General features: G+C 45.1%; 1 protein-coding gene across 1 annotated transcript in view; it reads right to left on the bottom strand.

Annotated features, from left to right (window-relative positions):
* Positions 1-25790, bottom strand: part of adamts17 (ADAM metallopeptidase with thrombospondin type 1 motif, 17) — a 101239-nt gene that overhangs the window by 66120 nt on the left and 9329 nt on the right. The window contains exons 3-4 of the mRNA XM_085350667.1: positions 17259-17430; positions 429-607 (exon numbers count right to left, since the gene is read on the bottom strand). Coding sequence (XP_085206793.1) covers positions 429-607; positions 17259-17430 — 351 coding nt within the window. The remainder of the gene's footprint in view (positions 1-428; positions 608-17258; positions 17431-25790) is intronic.

Genomic DNA, 25790 nt, shown 5'->3' with positions numbered 1-25790 from the left:
GTGTGTAAAGTCGCCTGATGATAATGTGATAGGCTTCAGTCCCTCTGCAACAAAATTGTATAAGAATTTAGGAAAATCGATCTGTATTTAAAGTGCACTGGGTTTCCGAGGTAGTATTGTAAGTATGAGACCAAACAGTACACAAGAAGGCTGAAATTGCAAATTTCAGTATAACTTTAAGACAGTTATACTGGCAAACACTAAAAAAGTTATTCCTACTGCTACCATGTGATGGTTTTTTAATGAAGTTGACTTAAATGCTCACATATTAAATACAGAGTAACTTCTTTCAACATTTTTACTGGTTTAGAAATGCATCAGTCTCTGTATTTAAATAAACACTTATATGTATTTGAATAAACAGTTTCGGTTTGACTTAAACTCAAGTGAGGGAAGTCAAAAACAGCGTTTGATTCTAAAAATCTTACCATATTCATAACAGTCAATAGGAACCTCTGTGCTGCCTCACCACCATGGTACTGGACCATGTCCGAATCTGCTACCACCACTGTCTCCAGAGTGTAGACTTCGTGCAGGCGTATGGCATCTCTCTTCCCACGACCCTCCTCATTCTCTTGAACTCTTGAACTGCTTTCTTTCTTCCTTCCTACCACAAAAGGAAGACTAAATTTAAAAACAGTACGCCAGAAGTATGTACAAACCATTTAAAAAATAACTACATCCTATGAAAAAACTTCCAAATAAACATTTTAAAACTTAATTATCTTAGATTCAGTGTCTTTGATTTGAAAAGATGCCGTACTTAAACACGAACACTTTGATCATTTATAATAATAATAATAATAATAATAACAATAATAATAAAGAGATGTAGTGTTTTGTAGAAAAAGAGCCTGATATTGCCTGGACCAAACTTCTAGAATTGGGAGAACTGTTCAACAGATTTGTACGCCTGCTAAAATGTTCAATATCTGCAAAATTCCTCTAATTGTGAATAGTTTAATGATAACTTTTTAAAATATAAGGTAAATAAAACACTAGCATAACATATTACAATAATCAATATCACTTACACTCGATGGCTGTTACCTAACGACAAATGCAATATCCTTTTTAGCACAACTGTATTTAGACTTTTATATTTGCTGTTTCATTTTATTCTGCGGATGAATGATGATGTCACGGACGAGAATGCGGTGGACTCAAGAGCAGACTCAATTTGCTTAGAACTGTGTATAATTTATTGAAAAGAACAAAACGTGAACGGAACTGGGTTTAACAAAAACCATACGCAGAAAACTAAAGGAAATCCGTGGGCGGAGAAACCGGCGTAGAGCACGGGGAGACTTCTAACGGGAACTTCTGTAAACACAGGGGAGAAATGTTACTGAATGGGAAACAAACGAGTAAGGGACAAAGGTACGGAGTGCCAGTGAATAGTCTTGGGCTTACTTGGCGACCCTAGTCATTTAACGGGGAAAAGGCTGCCAGGGGTGTATTCCAAAGAGGGTCAAGAGTGGAGAGTCCGGTCCAGATTCCGAGGAGGTGGAGAATACAGACTGAAGGGCAGGCTGAGGAGAAGTGGAGTATATAATCCTCGGGTTCCGAGCAGATGGGAGGACAGGATGGAGACCAAAAACAGCACTACTGGTGAGTGCGATGGGTGGAGAATCACAGATGGTAGCAGGACGAACTGGCGAGGAGTGGCAGGCCGTGCTGGCTTAAAAACCCTCTAGGTGGAGCCCCGGAGATTGACAACAGGTGATGAGCTGGCCAACTCCACTCCCAGGGACAAATGACAGGAACCTGGACCACGCCCAACCAGACACTCCCACAGCATATGACAGTACCTCCCCCTCAAGGGCCGCCACCCGGCGACCCCCCAGACCGGGCCCTGCGAGGGGAGGAACGAAACGCAGCGATCAGAGACGGGTCCAGAACGAGCGACCGGGGAACCCAAGAATGCTCCTCAGGCCCATACCCCTCCCAGTCCACCAGGTACTGGACACCACGACCACGGCGGCGCACGTCAACGATCCGCCGGACCGAATAGGCCGGATGACCGTCCACGAGCCGGGCGGGAGGCGGGGGAACAGGCGGTGGACACAGAGGACTGCTACGGACCGGCTTGACCTGAGAGACGTGAAACGTCGGATGGACACGCCAGGAAGCCGGGAGCCTGAGACGGACCGCCGAGGGGCCGACGACAGCAGTGATCTCATAGGGGCCAACATAGCGGGGAGCCAACTTTCGAGAAAGCGACCGCAAGGGAATGTCCTTAGCACAAAGCCACACCCGTTGTCCAGGCCGATACGCCGGAGCGACAGAGCGGCGACGATCCGCATAATCCCGTTGCCGGTCGACAGTTGCAAGGAGAGCCCGCCGGACCCTCCGCCACACCCGCCGGCAGCGTTGAAGGTGATGCTGGACCGAAGGAACAGCCAAATCCGCCCCATCCTCTGGGAACAACGGTGGCTGATATCCCAGCGAGGCCTCAAAGGGCGACAAACCCGTCGCCGAAGACGTGAGAGAATTATGGGCATACTCCACCCAAGGCAACTGAGACGACCAGGCCGCCGGGTTCAGTGACGAGACGCAGCGAAGAGCGGATTCCAACTCCTGGTTCAAACGCTCAGTCTGGCCATTGGTCTGCGGATGGAAACCAGAACTCAAGTTGACCTTGGCACCCAGGGCCGTACAGAAGGCCTTCCACACTCGGGAGACAAACTGAGGCCCCCTGTCAGACACAATCTCCGAGGGTATGCCATGAAGACGGAACACATGGTCTGTAAGGAGCTGGGTGGTCTCTGCAGCCGTCGGCAGCTTGTCCAGGGCCACGAAGTGAGCCGCCTTGGAAAACCGATCAACTATGGACAGAACCACCGTCTTCCCCGAAGAGGCTGGGAGGCCGGTAACAAAATCCAAGGCGATATGAGACCAAGGCCTATGCGGGGTACTCAGCGGTCGGAGTAAGCCAGACGGGGGCCGATTAGAGGTCTTGTTACGGGCACAAACGGAACAGGCAGCTACATAAGCCTTCACATCCTTGTCCATAGAACGCCACCAGAAATACCTCTTCAACAAAGCCGTGGTCCTACTCACTCCCGGATGGCAAGTAAACCGGGCTGTATGGATCCAATGGATAACAGCCGACCGGGCGGCAGAGGGCACAAAACGCCGACCGGGCGGGCCGGTTCCCGGATCAACGTCGTCCCGTAGTCCTTGGCGTATAGCCTCCTCCACATCCCAGGTGAGGGAGCCAATCCTGCAGGTGGAAGGGAGAATGAGCTCCGGGTCCCGGGAGTCTGAGTCCGAGGAGTACTGGCGAGACAGAGCATCGGGTTTAAGATTCCTGGAACCAGGGCGATAGGAAATATCAAAGTTAAATCGAGCAAAGAAAAGGGACCACCGAGCCTGGCGGGAGTTCAGTCTTTTAGCCGTTCTGAGATAAGTCAGATTCTTGTGATCTGTCCAGATGATAAATGGATGTTCCGACCCCTCCAGCCAGTGGCGCCACTCCTCCAAAGCCAACTTAATGGCCAGGAGCTCCCTATCCCCAACGTCATAGTTCTGTTCGGCAGGAGAAAGGCGTCGAGAAAAATAGGCGCAGGGCTGGAGCTTGCCACGAGGACCAGAACGCTGAGACAGCACAGCCCCCACCCCCACACTTGAAGCATCAACCTCCACCACAAACTGCCTACTCGTGTCAGGATGGACTAAAACAGGAGCCGAAGTGAAAAGTCGCTTGAGTGTGGCAAAGGCCGAGTGAGCCTCGGGGGACCAAACGAAGGGGACCCGGGAGGAAGTAAGGCGAGTGAGAGGCGCAGCCACCCGACTGTAGTCCCTGACAAAACGCCTGTAGAAATTTGCGAAGCCAAGGAACTGCTGCAGCTGTCTACGCGAACCAGGAACGGGCCACTCCACCACTGCCTTAACTTTTACAGGGTCCGTCTTCACCTGCCCTTCCGCCAGTAAGTAGCCCAGAAACGAGATAGACGAGACATGAAAGTCACACTTCTCGGCCTTCACATAAAGGCGGTTCTCCAACAGTCGCTGCAGCACACTCCGGACATGCACCCGATGTTCCTCAAGGGACTGAGAAAAAATCAGAATGTCGTCCAGATAAACAAACACAAAAACATTCAAAAAATCCCGGAGCACGTCATTCACCAGTGCCTGGAAGACTGCAGGGGCATTGGTGAGGCCAAACGGCATCACCAGGTATTCAAAATGCCCCAGAGGAGTGTTAAAAGCAGTCTTCCACTCGTCACCCTCCCTTATGCGGACAAGGTGGTATGCATTCCTCAAGTCCAACTTAGAGAAGACAGTGGCCCCGTGGAGGGGTTCGAAAGCTGAACTGATCAAAGGCAGGGGATACCTGTTCCTAATCGTGATCGCATTAAGGCCCCTATAATCAATGCACGGCCGGAGCGACGCATCCTTTTTAGAAACAAAAAAGAAACCAGCGGCCACCGGTGAAGAAGAAGGACGAATGAGACCGGCCGCCAGCGAATCCCGGACGTACGTCTCCATAGTCCCCCTCTCCGAACGGGACAGGTTATAGAGACGGCTGGAGGGCAGAGGGGCACCGGGGAGGAGATCAATAGCACAATCATAGGGCCGATGAGGAGGCAGCGACAGAGCCCTGTCTTTACTGAACACTTCTTGTAGATCATGATATTCAGGAGGGACAGGGGAAAGGTCAGGGGGGGAGACAACCACTGGAGGAGAAACAAAAGCCCCCGAGGGCAGAGCTGACTTTAAACAGTTGGCGAGACAAAACAAACTCCAACCCGCTACTTTCTTCCCTGCCCAGTCAATGTGCGGATTGTGCTTCTGCAACCACGGAAAACCAAGGATCACTGGCACGTCAAGGGAAGAGGTGGCAAAGAGAGTTATGTCTTCCTGATGATTACCTGACATGACTAACTTGACAGGCGCGGTCCGGTGAGTGATCATCGCGAACACCTCATTATTCAGAGCGGCGGCCGGGATCGGAGGCTCGAGCGGAATGAGGGGCAAATCGAACGATTTAGCCACCGCAGCATCTATCAAATTCTGCTCCGACCCGGAGTCAACGAGAGCACGGAGAGAATGAGCCTTAGTACCGGACATCAACGAAACCGAAAGCAAAAAACGGGGTTTATCACTCTTAAAAACACTGCCCACCCGTAACCCCGGACTTACCGGCGGGCCACGCCTTTTGGCCGGACTGGGCAAACAGCGATGCGATGGCCGCTTCCCCCGCAGTAGAAGCACTCTCCGGCTCGGAAACGCCGCTCCCGCTCCTCAGGAGTGAGCCGAGCGCGGCCAATCTGCATAGGCTCAGGGGAAGGAGATCGAGAACGGACGGATGATGTCACCGGAAGCGACGGGGGTAACGCCGAAACGGCCGCGGGTCGAAACAGAGACGGAGAGGGTTTGGACCGCCTCTCAGCGTCTCTCTCCCTCAGTCGACTATCGATCCTGAGAGCAAGAGAGGCAAGCGCTTCAAACGTGGCCGGCTCGTCGTGCACAGCCAGCTGATCCTTCAGTTGTTCGGAAAGGGACGCTAGGAAAATACCCCGCAGCGCAGCATCCGGCCAACCCGCTTCAACAGCAGCGGTGCGGAACTCGATCGCATATTCCGCAACGCTGCGTTTTCCCTGGCGGAGTCCCAACAGCCTCTTAGCTGCAGTACCCTCAGAGATCGGGTGAGCGAACGTAGCCTTGAATTCCTTGAGGAAGTCCTCATAGGAACACGAGGCAATAGGATGAGAAAACAAAAACGCCTCAGCCCACGCAAGCGCCTTACCCCTAAGCAACCCAACAAAATGGGAAATCTTGGCAGCCTCATTAGGAAACGCGTGCGGCGTGCGATTGACGAACAACGACCACTGAAACAGGAACCCCCCACACAGCCCCAGCTCTCCATGAAAAGGCTCCGGTGGAGGAGAAGAGATGCCCCGATAAGCCGATTCAGGACGCGCAACGGCGGGTGCAGGCAACGGTCCCGGCTGACTAGGAAAAACGGGTGGATTAGGCTCCCTGATTTCTGACAACCGGGTAAGTAACTCCTCCTGTTTTTCACTGATAGCATTACACTGGTCCATTAAGGACGTCAAAGTCTGTTCATGCCGTCCTAACACCGCGCCCTGTTTGTTAATGGCGGCGCGAATTGGGTCCGCTGAGTCCATTAGTGGCCAGTTCGTTCTGTCACGGACGAGAATGCGGTGGACTCAAGAGCAGACTCAATTTGCTTAGAACTGTGTATAATTTATTGAAAAGAACAAAACGTGAACGGAACTGGGTTTAACAAAAACCATACGCAGAAAACTAAAGGAAATCCGTGGGCGGAGAAACCGGCGTAGAGCACGGGGAGACTTCTAACGGGAACTTCTGTAAACACAGGGGAGAAATGTTACTGAATGGGAAACAAACGAGTAAGGGACAAAGGTACGGAGTGCCAGTGAATAGTCTTGGGCTTACTTGGCGACCCTAGTCATTTAACGGGGAAAAGGCTGCCAGGGGTGTATTCCAAAGAGGGTCAAGAGTGGAGAGTCCGGTCCAGATTCCGAGGAGGTGGAGAATACAGACTGAAGGGCAGGCTGAGGAGAAGTGGAGTATATAATCCTCGGGTTCCGAGCAGATGGGAGGACAGGATGGAGACCAAAAACAGCACTACTGGTGAGTGCGATGGGTGGAGAATCACAGATGGTAGCAGGACGAACTGGCGAGGAGTGGCAGGCCGTGCTGGCTTAAAAACCCTCTAGGTGGAGCCCCGGAGATTGACAACAGGTGATGAGCTGGCCAACTCCACTCCCAGGGACAAATGACAGGAACCTGGACCACGCCCAACCAGACACTCCCACAGCATATGACAGATGAGGGAACGCATGTAAGAATGTATGTATCAGTGTTGGGCAAAATACTATGAAAAGGTAATTAGTTTTGGTTAATAGTTACTTTTTCAAAAAAGTAACTGGGTTAGTAACTCAGTTACAATATTATAAAAGTAACTAATTACTAGGAAAAGTAACTATTGGTGTACGTAAAATGACCAAAAACATAAAATCAGAGTAGAAAAAGGTTATATTTTTACTGTAAGAACCACAAACATGTTTAATGAATCATTAACTTGAAATGCAAAGATAAATTATAAACTTTAAGAAGTTATGAACAAGTTTTGTAAACAACAAAGTTTTTTGCAGCTATTCACCTAAAAATGCACCCAAGGATTTTTAAAATAACTATTTCAAACTATTTACAGAACAATCAGCTGTTCTACATCAAATAAGATGCCACAAAATGATTTGTGCCACTCCAAAAAATAATTTCTGTCCACTATGAGATAATGGACCTCATCACAAGCGTGGTACCTGCAGGCCTGACAGCAGGAGGTGTATCACTCCTGTTTTCCACCTGGAGACACCGTTTACACTGTAATCTGACTTTGGTGGCTTTTTGGCAGCAACTGTGACAATCAGCAGTCGCCTCATTGTTCTGACACACACACAAAAAAATATCGACTACACTACACACTAACTACACAATCCAAACACGCTAAAGGTCACAAATATCTCACATCTCAAAACTCTCTCTCTCTTTCTTTTGCTCTCTCTCTCGCTGCCATTGCTCCTAGAACTTTCCCCTCTTCCTGCCATGTTGCCAAATCATTTTTGATTGGTCAGTATGGTACTTCTTTTTTTTGGTCACAAGCGCTATCCTTACACAGTAAACACATCAATAGTATTCAGGAAAAAACATTGTATATATCAGCGGTCTCCAACCTTTTTTGCGCCACGGACCGATTTATGCCCGACAATATTTTCACGGACTTTAAGGTGTCGCGGATAAATACAACAAAATAAAACTAGTACCGGTACCGAAAAAAAGAAAATTTATTCATAACACACATGAAAAGACCCAGGAAAACCGAGTTAATGATAAAAACGATAACAAAATAACGCTGGAAACCGATAAAAACCCTGAAAACCACACATTTCACACCTGAACGTCAACTCTCGCGGCCCGGCACCAAACGACTCATGGACCGGTACCGGTCCGAGGCCCGGGGGTTGGGACCGCTGGTATATATTTTTTATCATGACTGGTTTTACGTGGCCTATCAACACAATTTAAAAAACAGGTATATAGTTTGAAGTCCACACTTTTAACACAAAAATAGAGACTCGGGCTTGTCTTGGGCTGACATAGCATCTTGTTACTATGTCACCTTAAAGAAGTCATGTGATTTGTTTAACATGATTACTTTTCTTTCTCAGCCAATCAGCAGCACACGTGCGATTGTTTCAACCCCTAACTCTGAATAAGCTGAAGACAGCTTCAACAGTGTATTGAAAAAGTAAAAAAAACAGTAGTAACGCATCTGCACCTTGTTAATAACAGTAACAGCGTTGTAATGATAGAAATAGTAATTAATTAGATTACTAGTTACTGAAAGCTGAAACATTTACAGCATTAGTAACGGCGTTACTAATAATGCCGTTATTCTCATCACTATGTCACTATGTATGTATGGCATTCTGCTAAAATGTTAGCTCTGCTCCAGTACAGCACAAATAAAGGAATCACTTTTCACGTTGGTTTAAATAGGTTCCACTTGGATACATGGAATTGTTATTATTAAGCACTTATTGTGATGGAGGGGTTTGTGTGTCCCAGGGATCCCAGGGGCTAGGTTGTTGGGGGGCCTTTGCCCACCTGGTAGGGTGTCCCATTGCAATTTTGTCCTTTGTGAGGGATAAGACAAAGACCGAAAAGACTCCTACGAGTATACAACCAAGGGAACAATTCACCCTGCCCAGGATAGGGTTACTGAGTTAGTGCGTGAGGTTGAGAGGTACCGGCTAGATATAGTCTGGCTCACCTCAACGCATGACTTAGGCTGTGGAACCAGTCTCCGAGAGAGCGGCTGGACTCTGTCTCAGTCTACAGTTGCCCTAGGTGAGAGGCAGCAGGCTGGGGTAGGTATCCTAGTATCCCCTCTGCTGCCTGTACATTGGGGTTTCTCCCTGTGGATGAGAAGGTTTGTTCCCAGCGCCTTTGGGTCGGGGGAACCGGTCTTGAGTACCCAGCCTTCTTGGAGAATAATGTAAGCGTTTAGAAAAATGTACTTTTTATTGCACCATGTTCATTCACTCATGAGCAGCTGTAACATGAATTCAGTGGTTGAATTGCCACCTCAGCACCCTGATCTACAGTGTTCTATAGAGTCTTGCAAATGACCTACTAATATTATTGAGGTGTGTGGTAGCAGGGACACTTGTAAGTTTCAGGACACTGGCCCTAAAGGACTGGAGTTTGACACCAATGCTGTAGATGGTCATTATTTGGTTCCTGGCTCTACAGATTGTTGTCATAGTCAATGCTCCTCACATGGTTTTTAATAACTGCTTTGCGCAGTTATTAAAACCCAAGGTCCTCCCTCTATAAGACAGCTGTATGTCATATAGAGGCACCCACGAGACAAGCAGTGGGCTTGGGTCCAGCAGATCTCACCAGTTTTTAGTAAACCCTTCCAATTTTTTTCATCTGGAAGTCATCCCTTCCCAGAAACACACTTAAACATTTCATCCCCTCCCTGTCCCACTGTAGCAGAGCTGGCATTTTTGGTTTCACTTTATTAATCCACTCTTCTGGCAAAGGCCAACACATTTTGACCAGCTGACCTAAACAACAGAAGCTGGTTCATATAATGCTAATTTCTGAGTGCTGATTTTATTGTGCCCGGTCATAAAGACTTTTACATCATCAGCATATGGTGACAAACTCACTGTGGCCTTTTTCTCCCACAAAAGGTCAACCCCGTGAGGCTCTGTCTGGGTTGGTTTAGATGGGACTCAATGGCCAGAGCATATAATATCCGGCTCAATCTGACTGGTTCAATCTGAGAGACATAAAAATAGTTTTGAATTCTCATATTCTGAGGTATTTTGAGGCAGTCTGAGACCAATTAAACTGGGTGACACTTTTTTACATTCAGTACACGGTGGAATGGTTTTAGTGGATAACCACACTTTGTGACCTGGAGAGTGCTTTGAACCAGGAAGGTACTGATTGTTAGAATGTTTTTTCTTTGGGGTGTTTATGAATAAAAACTGTATGTCCCTAATTTCTGCCTTTACATGTATGTAAACTACAGACATCTGACTGTTCATCTCCACTATCCCCACTTTAATTTTATATGTATTTTGTATGCTTTGTACTCGACTTTGTCTACTCTGTGGTCAAAATGGCTTGGTCCCATTAAAACTTTTAAAATCCTTTTGCTTTAAAAAGCCAAGAAATTCGATGCAGTGCTGAGGAACTTGGATTTAGCCCAAGCAGAAGACAAGGCCAGTTATGTACTGTCGTCACTGGCTGCGACCGAGGAAGAGAAGAAACAGGTTGAGGAAGCAACAGTTGGACAAACAAAGAATGCATTGTGGTAATAAATTAATTCTGTTAGGTGTTAAGCAAGAAATTTTAGTGAACTGTGTCTCCTAATTTGTGTTTCTTTATAAAAGGCTGGTATATTGCAAGAAGACTATCACAGCTAGCAACTTTGGTTTGGTCGTGGGTGCACTCCAGGGGAGCTCATACCCTCCTTCATTATTTAAGACTCTGCTTGGCCGGTAGAACCTGACAAAAGGATGTAAAGTAAGTTGTTAGTAAAAAGGGGTCTGTGCTTCTAAGAAGCATTTATGACTAAGAGATATTTTCATCCCCAAAGGCATGTGATTGGGGGATCCTTTATGAACCGAAGGCCAAGCAGCTGTATACTGACTCTACTGGAGCAGTTATCAAGGAGGAGACTGTTTTTATCCAACAATGGGCTGCTTGGTGGTTCTCCAGATGGAATAGTCAAGTTAAGTCAAGTCAGCTTTATTTGTGTAGCACATTTAAAAGACATCAAGTCTCAGCCACAGTGCTGAACAGGGGTATAATGTAAACAGATAAAAGAAAGAATTAAAATAAATGAGGTTAATTGTATACACACACACACACACACACACACACACGTGGAGATTCCCCCCCCCCCAAAAAAAGATTGACACACAGGAAAACCACGTTAACAATAAAAATGATAAATAAAAAAAACAATAAAAACAGATGAAAAGCCTGAAAACCACAAATTTCACCCCCGAGCCTCAACTCTCGCGGCCCGGTACCAACGACTCATGGACCGGCCCGGGGGTTGGGGACCACTGCTCTGCATGATTACAGTAAGTAACTAAAGTTTATTTATTAAGCACTTTTCATAGACAGGCAGTTGCAAAGCACAGCACACAAAGGTTAAAATAAACAGAGAAGTAATAAAAAAGGGATAAATGTAAAAACAAACAAACAAATAAATAAATAAACAGCATTGATCAACAGAAGGCTTGTTTAAACAGAAACTTTTAACTGCTTTTTAAAGGATTCCACAGAGTCAACCAAACGCAGCTGTGGTAGGCTGAAAGGCTCTCTGCCCTTTAAAATACATAAAAACTGATGCCATTAAATAATAATATACTCACAATGTTGTTTTCCATGTTGTTAGTGAAAATATTGTCAATTAAGGTGGCACAGTGAGGTGTAATTCTGCTTGGCCTGGTTGTTTCAGGATGTAACCTCAGACTGTATATAGTGTTTAAAATTCATTGGTAATTTTATGCTTATTCGCATTCAGCAGATCATTGTTAAAATCACCATGATAAACATAACTTTTGATTTGTTTTTGAGAACATTTCTTCTATGAAGTCATTAAATACATGTATGCTTGAGCCTGGTGCTCGATATAAACAGCTAATTATTACATTTTTCACTTTTTCCTCATAAACTTCAGTTGTTATATACATTCTAATAAGTTATCAATTGTAGTTGTCATACTTTTCACCACCTTATAATTAACTTCAACCCCTCCAGTTCAAAATCCAGTCGTTTCTCTGCATTGATCATGTTTTAGATATGGCAATAATTCCAAATGGTTTTGTGAATTGATTAAAATATTGCTTTATATTATTGAAACTGCCACATAGACTTCTGCTATTAAATGGATTATTGATCATTTGTTTTCCGTGTTGATGGTGTGACTACACTGTTCATCAGTGAAGTAGCAGCGGTTGTTGCTGATGTTGTAGAAGAAATTATTTTCTGGGTCTACATCGATTTCCAAGTCCACAACATTATGGTCTGTGTATTGAAATGTTCTCAGTTTCAGTTGATCATAAAGCGAATTCCATTGAATTAAATTGTTATTGTTGTCAGATTCAGATGAAATTCTTTCAGATTGTGCCATGTGGTGTGTTGTGTCACATCACATGTTTATTCATACCGCCAGTGTAAGAGTAACATCAGTATTTGCCCAGTTCAATGTTTCTAATGACCAACACTTTGGCTTGTTCTGGTGTTCCCCTGAGCATATCATTAAACTCAAGGACCAGCCAATATTATCTAAGTGCTCCTCAGCCATTGTGTTTTCAGCTGTCCATCTCTATGTTGGCGACAGAGTCTGATCAAGGTTTTATTTACAAAGTGAACAGTTAAGAAACACTCGTCGGGTGCAAGTCAAGATGATCAAAGAAAAGTGCGCCTTCAGTCAACAGGATGTGTTATGGAGAATTATTTGGAGATAAAAAAGAGAAATACTTGATTCATTATGAGACCAGAGAATAAAGAATACTGACTTCTTGCAAAACTTAAAGAAGAAGAACCACAATCTCCCAGCAATATGAGACAGCTGAAGGGCTTTGTAAAGAACAAGAAACAGACAAAATTAGAAAGACCCCAAGATGAAGTATGGAAAACAAATGGGGAAAAGGAGGATTGATTTTCACCGATCCAGAAACACAAGTCCCAACTAATGATGCAACAAAAGCCCTACATCAAAAAGCAAGAGAGGAACACGTGAAAACCTGGGGCTCAAGGAAAGTTGACGTGAATAAAACAAGAGCTCTTCCGATGACAATACCAATACTGTGTCGAACAGTTGTTAAAGGGAAGAGGCAGAATCAACACAAACACAAAGCCAGTGTCTCAAAGCAACTGAGGTCAGACCAGCAGCTACAGAGCCCAAACATAAGGCTCCACTTTTATTTCCATCTTTGTCAGCAAGTTCACTTCCACAAAATAAAGCGTAACTCCTGAGCACCACCCATGCAAGCCCCACTCATCATGGTGACAGGTGGAGTTTTAGAAGACAAGGGAGGCCTACCACAAAAATATTTCACAAGATCTCAGACACAGATCGAACAAGCTCAGAGCTTTCCTCCAAGGGTACACATGCCACTAGGGCAGGGCAATGTGACCAAAAATATATACTTCACACGAGACAAAATACTTTACAACTCCACAACTTTATTCATGCAAAAAAAACCATCAATGTATTTTCACTTAAACAAGCAGCTGTTTTTTATCTGCATTAATGTTATATAAACATGTAACAGTGCAAACTCCTCGCTGACAGTTTAACCAAAAGGCATTTCCAGTGGAAACTGGCCGACATGTCCTCAGCATAACCATGTATAATATCCACAACACTTAAAAAGAGGTTATACACACACAATACGGTAATATCATGTTGAGGTGCAGTACGTATCACTCCGCGAGGCTCCGCCTACGATAGCCGTAATGCTCCGACAATCCATCAAGCGGTGCGGCTTCGTAGCTTAGCAAAGTCATACTGAAACATTTGACAGATTTTCGAGCGCCGTGCACATAAAATCATTTCGATGAAACTATGAAAAAGACTTTTTTTAATACTTGTGTTAAGTTTTGTATGGTAATTACACAAAATTCAGGTTGTCAGGTTAAATCTGACAGAAATAGTTTACACTGACATCCATTAAAGCATGAGTGTCGCGAGAAGCTGTGTTTGCATTTATTTGCACTGCCTTCCTCTCTTGATGTCTATTTATTTTAAGCTTTAAGTATAAAAGGGTCCATTCTACAAGATACGAACCCCAAACTGCTCTCCGATGCATCCATCGGAGTATGAATGTGTATGAATGTCAGCTAGAAAGCACTGAGAAAAACGTGCTTGTGTGAATGGGTGAATGCAAAAGTTGTATAAAGCGCTTTGAGTGCTCAGAAGAGTAGAAAAGCGCTACATAAGAACCAGTCCATTTACACGTGAATTAAAATGACGTATTTTAATCATACTAAAATTTTAAAAAACCCAGCAACAGTGCATTACCTTTTTGTCATGGTCCCCGTGACTGCCTAGCCGGCCCTGCAGGGCTACATGTGTTTTGTATTCTCTCTCTCTCCTTCACTGCTCTGCCTGGCCGGAGCTCACTGTGGGCTCCGCCCTTGGCCCACACACCTGTTCGCTATTAGCTGTCGTTACCTGTCCACTATTTGAGGCTGGGACGCAGATCTTCTCGTGGCTGGATGGTTGAGACACGTTAGTGATCCTCTCAGCTCCCGTGAATCTATGCTTAAGTACTTTGTGACCTTTGAGTAATTTCCCTCTGTTGTGTGATAGTTTTCCTCCCCGGACCTGTGGCCTTCCTGCTGCGTGGACGTGTGTGAGTTTGGACGTGGAGGCGAGAGCGAGTGTGAGAGAGCTTCCCTTTGGACCTTTGGAACCCTGGATTTTCCCCTCATTGTACATATTCTGCACCGGTGTTGTAAATAAACTGTGTTTGGAACATCAACCTGCCCTGCGCTTGAGTCCCTGCTGTCGACTGTGACACTTTCATTATTCTAAGAAGAGTCGATATACAAAATACGACTGAACAGAGAAGCAGTTTGAGATCTTCTTTTTCAGTTTTTTAATTGGAATAATTGCAGTTTTTGTTTTTTCTGTTTTTTGTTTTTTTTGCTGTTTTGCAGCATTGGCATTTGAACAGCATACACATGTTAGAGGGTCAAATTCATACTCTGGTTTTGCACATTATAGAACACGACTGTCTCCTTGATACTTCAAGACTGTTACTGAACATCACCAGAAATTGCTATTGCAGTTTTACTCAGAGAAAACTGAGTCAAATGTTTAAAGATTCAAAGATTTTATACTATGACTGTTTGCATGTGAACCATACCTGTGCTGACCTAATTTGGTTTTGTGGAGGAAAAGACTTCCTGCCTCAGACGGGGTCAGGAACCTGGTAAGATTAAAGTTACCAGTGACTGTAATAGGACACTGGCTGAACCTAACTCAGGTACTTGTGTGGTTAAGATGATTTCTTAATTTTGATCTTGATTCAATAAAGATTTTGATATAAATTGGTGTTATTCTTAATTAAGTTGCAAATGGATTTAAATTCATACTGTTGGGTAAGTTTCCATAAAAACTGTACCGCATTAATAAAGTCTACTGTTTAATTGGCTAATTTACTCTCAAAATACCGTTGCAGGTTTGTTTGAACAACTTGTTTCCACATGACTGAGGGTGGTACAGAACAGGGAGGTGTTAGGTATACACACCTCCCCTGTACGTAGAAAGTGTGGTATCCTGTATCCTGCACTTTCATTCTTAAATAAACAGGTTAAGATTCTTGGAGTATGCTGGAGGACCTGGAAAGTGAGGATGAGATCAAGGATACTGAAATAGGACACTTCCTCTCATGTGTTAAAGGTTTCTTGTTGTCTTTCACTATGTAACAATAGTGTGATCAGACATTTCCAGTTGACCTCATGTTGCACTCTTTTGATAAGCTAGGCTTATAGCCTGCAAGTCCAGTAACTATTATTAAAAGAATGACAGATTATTCTTTTAATCAATTTACACCTTGAAAGGTATAAAAGGAGGGATTTATTTTTATTTTTAGAGCTAATGCCTCATCATTGGCGTAACATTTTTGTGTTTTGTCTATTGTAGAATAGTTTTGGATTCACTCTGATACTAACAGACTACGACCCCTTCACAAAAATGTGGAGGTTGTGGTACGTACAAGACAACAAGGCCTTAGATTAGGTGCTGTTATGAAATGCACCCCAGCTCCGTGTTTATGCAGGTCTGACTGGAGGGCAAGAGGTGGTTGTCAGGGTAACGGAAATGTAGCTGGCAGAAGCATGAAGTGCGTTTCCAAATAATGAGATGCCCAGAAAGTTGCAGAAGAAGAAACGTGAGCTGACATCAGACCCAAGGCCACCCCGAACTCTTTCCACCAATCATGTTATCGTTATGTTTTTGTGACGTGCAATAGAAACGTGTTTAGCGCCCGGGCGCGGCAGCCTTTTGTCTCTGAGCCAGAGAGAGAAGGTCCATGGCAACATGAAAAACTAAAGTGAAATTCTAACCGTTTTGATAATAAATTGTGAAAACTTATAATTGGAGCACATTTGTGTTCTCTCTCATGAAAAACCTACAGTGACTGTAGCTCAGGAGGCAGAGCAGGTCATCCACTAATTACAAAATTGGTGGATTGATTCCCTGGCAGCCAGTCAGCAGTGCTGCCTTGGGCAAGATACTGTGAATGTGTGTGGATGTTTACATAGAAAGCATTTAGGCAACGTGCTTATAGGAATTCACTAATTTGAGTAAATGGGGCACGTTGTCTAAAGTGGTTTGAGTGCTATTACACATATTTCTCTAAAATGGTCTTCTCGTTGCTGTAATTTCATCACTTGCAATTTCTTGGTCTTTTCTGGTGAATCAATTATTTTTCCCCCAATTGCAAATTACTACGGAGCCCCGCAGGGGACATGGGAGAAAAAAAAATTAAGATGGACTTTTGCGAGATCTCGCAAAACTAACTCGGGATCTCGCAAAAGTTGAATTCCAACAATGGCAGCAGCTACTTAGTTGTAATATTACTCTTTCTGGGTCACAAAATACACTTTTAAGATAGTTTGAGGCATGAATGTAGCTGTGTAAACGTCAGATACCTGCTCGGTTTACAAGACATCACATATTTGCAAAAGTGCTCCGACGTTTTCGGAGATCTGACACCCACTAGCTCGAAGCTAACGGGAGGTCGAGACCTACTACAGCCGGGAGGAACACCGCTTTCCCGGCACATCGTGCCTCGACCTCCCAGTCGGCTTCGAGCTGGCGGCCTCCAAAGAATGCGGCTAAAACTTTTGCGAGATCCCGAGTCCGTCTTAATTTTTTTTTTCTCCCATGTCCCCTGCGGGGACTTTTCAAAGTCGAAAAGTTGGCTTTTGTCATTGCTTTAGAGTGTTCTAACAGAATGTACATTTAAACAGTGCTGTACCTGTGGAAAAACACACATACACATGAATGCATTTGTACAAATAATTTTAACCGTGACCAATCATCTTGTCAACCTCATCCAAGTTCCTGAACTATCATTCTAAACCACTTCTGCTGTCAGTGTCACTATAACCATATGACCTCCGCTATTCAGTCTCGATGTGTCACTCACCTTGTACAGCCCCACAGTAGTTGGACCGCTTAAAATCTAGACCAGATTTGGTCTTGGCTGAACGTGATTGCCGCAGAAGCTGGTGTTTAAGACCGGAGAATGACAGGGATGGGTCATGTACAACAGCAGGCTGGATAAACAGGCTCTCCTCTCCCATCTGGATAAAACCCATCTGTCAAGACATATACAACCTGAAATTATTATGACTGTGTTGGGAAATCTGGTCCTGGAGCAAGAAAAGCATGATTTTAAAAGTTATATTTATTGTAAATTTACATTGTTTATTATTACAACCAATAATTCCAACATAGTGAAGATATAACAAAGTACTACATTTGAAAGAGCTCCATTATTTCTACATTTTTAAAATAAATACAGAATAAAAATAATGTAAAATTTTGGAAAGTTAAAATAATTGCAGGTATTTGTTTGTACTTTTTAAGTAATTTCTGAGAAGAGTTCACATTTTGCTGTAATGTTAATTCTGTTTACCTAGTGTATTGCTACAACAATTTTTTCCCACATTCAAAAAGTTTGTTAACACCTTGGATTGGGGCCAGATTAAGTGTGATTCAAAAAAGTCCAATGATGATAAACGCAAAAAGACACCTGGCAGATGTGGCTGTTTCTCTGGAGAACAAGTGTGACAATTTAGAGGCCAGATCAAGAAGGAAAAACATCAGGATAATGAGGGTTCCCGGGACACGCCTGCTCTGCATCCCGTTTCGGCACTGCTGAAGGAAGCATTGGGCTTGAAAGGAGCGCCGCTGCTGGACAGGGCACACAGATCACTTCTACAGGCTCCCAAACAGGGGGCTCCACCACGGATCATCATTGCCCATCTCCACTACCTGTAAGAATGTGCAAATATCCTGCCGCTTGCTTGGGAAAAACAACAGATCACTGTGAATGGCCTGTCTATTTCCGTTCTCCCGGACTATACCACACTCATGACTGTTTAGTTCATGCTTTTCTATTCCATCTACAGTACTGTGCAACAGTTTTAGGCAGGTGCTGTAAGCAAAGAATGTTTTCAGAAATATAAATGATTATTTATTGGCCCCAAATGTATTCTGCAGCAGGACAGCAAACCCAAACGTACAGCCAAAGTCATTAAGAACTATCTTCAGCATAAAGAAGAAGAAGTAGTACTGGGAAGGATGCTCTGGCCCCCACAGAGCCCTGATCTCCACATCATCGAGTGTGTCTGGGATTACATGAAGAGACAGAAGGATGCGGGGAAGCCTACATCCACAAATGATCTTCCCATCCCAGAAGTTAATTCTGAAAACTGATTTTTCTCTTTTGAATATTTATTATTTCATAGTTCATAATTTTTATGGACAGGATTTCTAGGCGCAGCCAAGTGGCGGAGGGCTTTCGCTTTGGTGGCCTCAGAATCTCATCTCTGATTTTTGCAGACGATGTGGTTCTGTTGGCTTCATCGGGTGAGGGCCTCCAGCTCGCACTGGAACGGTTCGCAGCCGAGTGTGAAGCAGCGGGAATGAGGATCAGCACCTCCAAATCTGAGGCCATGGTTCTCAGCCGGAAAAGGGTGGAGTGCCCACTCCGGGTCGGGGATGAGTTCCTGCCACAAGTGGAGGAGTTCAAGTATCTCGGGGTCTTGTTCGCGAGTGATGGGAGAAGGGAGCCGGAGATCGACAGACGGATTGGGGCTGCAGCTGCAGTAATGCGGACGCTGCACCGATCCGTCGTGGTGAAGAGGGAGCTGAGTGTAAAAGCGAAGCTCTCAATTTACCGGTCGATCTACGTCCCTACCCTCACCTATGGCCACGAGCTGTGGGTAGTGACCGAAAGAACGAGATCGCGGATACAAGCGGCAGAAATGAGCTTCCTCCGAAGGGTGGCTGGCCTCTCCCTTAGAGATAGGGTGAGAAGTTCGGCCATCCGGGAGGGGCTCAGAGTAGAGCAGCTGCTGCTCCACATCGAAAGGAGCCAGCTGAGGTGGTTCGGGCATCTGACAAGGATGCCCCCTGGGCGCCTCCTGGGTGAGGTGTTCCAGGCATGTCCCACCGGGAGGAGGCCCCGGGGCAGACCCAGGACACGCTGGAGAGATTATATCTCTCGGCTGGCCTGGGAACGCCTTGGTGTTCCCCCGGATAAGCTGGAGGAGGTGGCTGGGGAGAGGGAGGTCTGGGCCTCTTTGCTTAGGCTGCTGCCCCCGCGACCCGGCCGCGGATGAAGATGGATGGATGGATGGAATATTTATTATTGCTCATTAATAAGACAAAATGATTTCTTATTAGAGGTCTTGAAGGTAATTAAGTCTTTAAGAAATTCCTGTGGTTTAACTAATTGGCTTTTTAATCACCTTTTCATCACGACTTCTGAGCCACATGGACACCAGAACAAGGGTTGTTCGTGTTTACCAACAGCAAACACCCATCATACAAAAATCGACCAGGACCAGAAGCGCTGTGTGGAGTTAGGTTGCTACGGAAACCAGGCATCCAGTCCTCGGCATCACCTGATGCCAGTGGCCGAGGGATGGGTCGCCAAAAGCGATGTGTGAGGAAACGGAGGCGCGGCAAATGCGCTGGGGTCTGTGCTTGGCTAAGAGCAAATCCAAGCTGGTTGGCTCTCCCATCCATCCTGCTCTCAAACGCTCGCTCACTAGACAAAATTAACTGGACTACATCCAACTCCAGCAGACTACACAGTGGGAATTTAGGGACTGCAGCATTTTTGTTTTCACAGAAACATGGCTCAGTTCCGGACACCACCATTCAGCTACACAGGCTCACCTCATTTCGTGCCAACCGAAATGTAGCTCTGTGCGGTAAGACTCGCGGTGGTGGCTTGTGTATCTACATGAACATGGAATGGTTATGGACAATCAGACCACTTGTGTGTTGTGCTAATTCCGGCATACAGACCGCTCATCAGATGCTGCAGACTGGCTCTGAGACAGCTGAGACCCTGGCCTGCAGGAGCTCTCTCTGCGCTTCAGGACTGTTATGTTCAGGGAGGCTGCAACAAACCAACCACACCATCTTGGAGGTGTACACATCATCGGTGACCAGCCACATCAACAAGGGCATTGATGATGTCACTGTCTTCCAGGCTATCACAATACACTCCAACCAGAAACTGTGGATGGCTGCAGAGGTGGGTGAGCTGCTAAAGACTCGAGACCACGCGTACAGAGCAGTTGACAAGGCGGCTCTGTGAACAGCAAGGGCCAAACTGTCGAACCACGGACACTTCCAGACCAGCGGCGACACGCGGCACATACGGCAGGGCACAGAGGCCAACACCTCCCTGTGATGGTGACACCTGCCTACCAGATGCGCTGAACAACTTCTATGCCCTATTTGACGCTCAGAACAACATAATGGTGAGGAAGACTACCCCTCCTCACAATGACCAGGTTATGTGACTGACCTCGGCTGATGTGAGAAAAACACTTCGCAGACTTAACCAACGGAAGGCTGCTGATCCAGATTGATCACTCTTCCACGGATGTAGAGCAGCTGCAGATTTCCTCACTGACATCTTCAACCAAGGCCACCATGATCGTCTCTGGAAGTCTCTGGTGTCCTGCTTCAACGACTACCGTCCCATTACACTCACACCCATTATGATGAAGTGCTTCGAGAGGCTTGTCATGAGGCACATTAAGACCATTATTGGCTAGCTTAGCGTTAGCATGCTGCCTGTGCAGGTGCTTGCAAAAAGCTGAAGTGTTAGCAGCATAATGCAGCAGTTTCTGACCTGGAGCAGTCTCCACTTTACCATCTCTCATGGTCTCATGCTTTTATCCAATAAAAATAAAAGTAATGTCTATATCCACGCTGTAAACACCATTTTCCTCCTTCAACACACAAACTGCAATCAGCTAATCATAGCGAGAGTGCAAGAACCGATAAGCGGGATCGATAGGCAGGCAGACTAACGATTCCAATGAATTGGACTATTCCCATCCCTAATTAATAGTAACCCTGAATTCTTGATCACCTGATTTGGTGCTACTTGTATACAATAGCAATTCAAATTTAATAGCCAAGCTAACTACATTTGATAGCCTCCTACACAGGGCAATCCTGTTTAATTTGAAGTCTTACAGATTTTTTCAAGAAGCATTTGACAGTTTTATTTTCTATTTTGAATGGCTTCAAATCAGTAAAACAGAATAAGGTTTAGTATAGTATAAACACAATGGACAATTATACTCTGCATTTACTATAAACAGGCCTCCTCTGACTACAGTGGGGCAAAAAAGTATTTAGTCAGCCAGCGATTGTGCAAGTTCCCCCACCTAAAATGATGACAGAGGTCAGTAATTTGCACCAGAGGTACACTTCAACTGTGAGAGACAGAATGTGAAAAAAAAATCCATGAATCCACATGGTAGGATTTGTAAAGAATTTATTCGTAAATCAGGGTGGCAAATAAGTATTTGGTCAATAACAAAAATACAACTCAATACTTTGTAACATAACCTTTGTTGGCAATAACAGAGGTCAAACGTTTACTATAGGTCTTTACCAGGTTTGCACACACAGTAGCTGGTATTTTGGCCCATTCCTCCATGCAGATCTTCTCGAGAGCAGTGATGTTTTGGGGCTGTCGCCGAGCAACACGGACTTTCAACTCCCGCCACAGATTTTCTATGGGGTTGAGGTCTGGAGACTGGCTAGGCCACTCCAGGACTTTCAAATGCTTCTTACGGAGCCACTCCTTTGTTGCCCGGGCGGTGTGTTTTGGATCATTGTCATGTTGGAAGACCCAGCCTCGTTTCATCTTCAAAGTTCTCACTGATGGAAGGAGGTTTTGGCTCAAAATCTCACGATACATGGCCCCATTCATTCTGTCCTTAACACGGATCAGTCGTCCTGTCCCCTTGGCAGAAAAACAGCCCCATAGCATGATGTTTCCACCCCCATGCTTCACAGTAGGTATGGTGTTCTTGGGATGCAACTCAGTATTCTTCTTCCTCCAAACACGACGAGTTGAGTTTATACCAAAAAGTTCTACTTTGGTTTCATCTGACCACATGACATTCTCCCAATCCTCTGCTGTATCATCCATGTGCTCTCTGGCAAACTTCAGACGGGCCTGGACATGCACTGGCTTCAGCAGCGGAACACGTCTGGCACTGCGGGATTTGATTCCCTGCCGTTGTAGTGTGTTACTGATGGTGACCTTTGTTACTTTGGTCCCAGCTCTCTGCAGGTCATTCACCAGGTCCCCCCGTGTGGTTCTGGGATCTTTGCTCACCGTTCTCATGATCATTTTGACCCCACGGGATGAGATCTTGCGTGGAGCCCCAGATCGAGAGAGATTATCAGTGGTCTTGTATGTCTTCCATTTTCTGATGATTGCTCCCACAGTTGATTTTTTCACACCAAGCTGCTTGCCTATTGTAGATTCACTCTTCCCAGTCTGGTGCAGGTCTACAATACTTTTCCTGGTGTCCTTCGAAAGCTCTTTGGTCTTGGCCATGGCGGAGTTTGGAGTCTGACTGTTTGAGGCTGTGGACAGGTGTCTTTTATACAGATGATGAGTTCAAACAGGTGCCATTCATACAGGTAACGAGTGGGGGACAGAAAAGCTTCTTACAGAAGACGTTACAGGCCTGTGAGAGCCAGAGATTTTCCTTGTTTGAGGTGACCAAATACTTATTTTCCACCCTGATTTACGAATAAATTCTTTACAAATCCTACCATGTGAATTCATGGATTTTTTTTTCACATTCTGTCTCTCACAGTTGAAGTGTACCTCTGGTGCAAATTACTGACCTCTGTCATCATTTTAAGTGGGGGAACTTGCACAATCGGTGGCTGACTAAATACTTTTTTGCCCCACTGTATAATGGTGTGGTATGCCATAAAATACAGCTCAGCCTGTTCCAGCATTTGTGCAGACATTCCACTTCCAGCTGAACCTCAGGACTAACAAATGATGTTAGCCAGCAGAATGTGGTCTGGAGGATGGATTAAAGGATTTCTACAGCTCCATCAACATATGAATATGATACCAGTCAGTTACTGGAGAGTAAATATATCAAAACTATGCAAAGTATGTAAAGATAGCTGTATTTGGAGGGATGTGTGGTAACTTTAAAACTTTCTCTATTCTCAGAGTTTCAAAACTTTTAAAGAGATTAAATTGATTCATGAAAGTTTGATTTAACCTATCAAGTGCTGCACAGCGAAAGCAAGTGAGAAATGGGTTTGGTTAAATGATATAGTGTAACTGTGAGAATATCAAATTTTAGAACTACTGCTCTTTCCCATGCTTTTTATACATTATTACACTGAAATACAGTTTATTTATATGGTAAAATCCAGTTTTTAAGTATGAGAGATTTGAATCACCTATGTTTAATTCTTATCACAGTCTCATCAGTCACTACTGGGGATGGAAATTAGATAAGAATTTAGCAACTATCGATTTCACTTATCAAGTCGATTGTGTATCGAGTCTCTTATCAGTTGTCGTTGGGTTCTCTTTGGTTCTGTTTGGACAGTCGCCTGAAGTAGCAATAAAGAAAGTCCTCTCTTGCAAATGAATTCATGCTGTGGGTTAAATGTTTGTGCATGTTTTTTGTGTTGGAGTCGTTACTCAAAAAAGTCATGATTGCAAATATTACATCCTCCTCCGACCACAGGTACAACATGCCCAGGACCCACTACAGTTCGCAAACAAGGCGGATGTCGGAGTGGAGGATGCCATCCTGTACCTCCTGCATAGAGCCCACTCACACCTGGACAAGTGAAAAGGCACGGTCAGGATCCTGTTTCTTGACTTTTCAAGTGCCTTCAATACTATCCGGCCCTGTCTGCTTCAGGAGAAACTGAACAGGATGCAGGTGGACCCCTGCCTGGTCGCTTGGATCTCAAACTACCTCACCGACAGACCACAGTACGTCAGGCTGTGACACTGTGGTCAGCAGCACCACGGGGAGCTGTGCTGTCCCCTCTTCTCTTCACCCTGTACACCTCTGACTTCTGCTATAACTCTGAATTATGCCACATTCAGAAGTTTGCAGACGACACAGCCATCATGGGGTGTATCTGGGATGATCAGGAAGAGGAGTACAGAAGTCTGGTGAGGAACTTTGTCGCATGGAGTCACACAAACCACCTGCAACTCAACACCTCAAAGACCAGGGAACTGGTTGTGGACTTCGGGAGGTCCAGAGCAGGTCCACTGCCGGTTCAGATAAAGGGGGAGGAGGTGGTCAACAAGTACAAGTACCTCGGGCTGTGGGTGGACAATAAACTGGACTGGTCATGCAACACAGAGCACCTGTATAAAAAAGCCCAAAGCCGACTGTACTTCCTCAGGAGGCTGAGGTCTTTTAACATCTGCAGGAAGCTCCTGAGGATGTTTTACCAGTCGGTGGTTGCTGGAGTACTTTTCTATGCTGTGGTGTGCTGGGGGAGCAGCACAGCAAAGAAGGACTCATCCAGGCTGGAGAAACTGATCAGGAGGGCTAGCTCTGTGGTCGGCATGAAGCTGGACACTCTGGTGACAGTGGCAGAGAAAAGGACACTAAAAAAACTGCTGGACATTATGAACAATGCTGGGCATCCTCTGCACACGGCCATTAAAAACCAGAAGAGTCTGTTCGGTGACAGGTTGCTTCTCCCCAAGACAAGAACCAACAGACTTAAAAACTCCTTTGTCCCACACGCCATCAAACTGTTTAACTCCTCTCTGGAGGGGAGTTTCATCTAATCTAATCTAATCTTTCACGTTACTCTGTAAAACAGCTAAAACACACTGTATCAGGATCAGCCTTTAACAATATAAACCTGAGGCTCCAACCCCACACACCAACACAAATTCCTAATGAGGACATCCATCTCTAAGATCTTTCTCTTAGTAGAATACAAAGCTGACCACACAAAGCAAAGATGAAAACCAGCACATGCGATCAGAAACATGAGGTAGAAAGAGAGGCTGCAGCCTGACTGCTCATCTGCTTGTTACTTGCTGAACTTAAGGATCTGGCTTTTGGCTTGCACTCAGCTTTTGCTCTGGGTTCATGGCTAGCTTACCATTAGCATGCTGTCTTGGCAGATGCTTCCAAAAAAAAAAAAAAAAAAAAAAAAAAAATGAAGTTGTGTTAGCAGCATAATGAGGCCGTTTCTGTCCTGGATGCAGTTTTCCACTTTGCCATTTATCTCGTCCTTTTGTGTTTCCATGCTCTCGACTGCGTTGCTATTTTTCTCCTCTGACACGCGAACTGAAATCAGCTGATTGCTGTGGAAGTGCAAGAACTGATAAGTGGGATCGACAAGCAGGCAGACTAACAATACCAAAGAATTGGACTACTGGGAATCGGTTTTCTACAAGAACCAGTTCTCAGTTCCCATTCTTTGTCACTACATGTCATTTTTCGATTTGTAGCACTTTAATAACCTACCTTCTGCCTCATGTTTATATTACCAGTATGTAAGTGAGTGGCTATGCCATACATGAAAGGTTGGATGTTTCTGATTAGCTAGCAAATGACCAAACCGAGCATATTAAACTAAACTAGACAAAATTAAAGTTTTT

The sequence above is a fragment of the Diplotaxodon limnothrissa genome, linkage group LG1, assembly GCF_057381915.1.
Source record: "Diplotaxodon limnothrissa isolate DT_005_m linkage group LG1, D_limnothrissa_male_GT1.1, whole genome shotgun sequence".
Classification (NCBI taxonomy): Eukaryota; Metazoa; Chordata; class Actinopteri; order Cichliformes; family Cichlidae; genus Diplotaxodon; species Diplotaxodon limnothrissa.
Note: the sequence above shows the minus strand (reverse complement) of the source record. Positions and strands in the feature narration are given on the sequence as shown.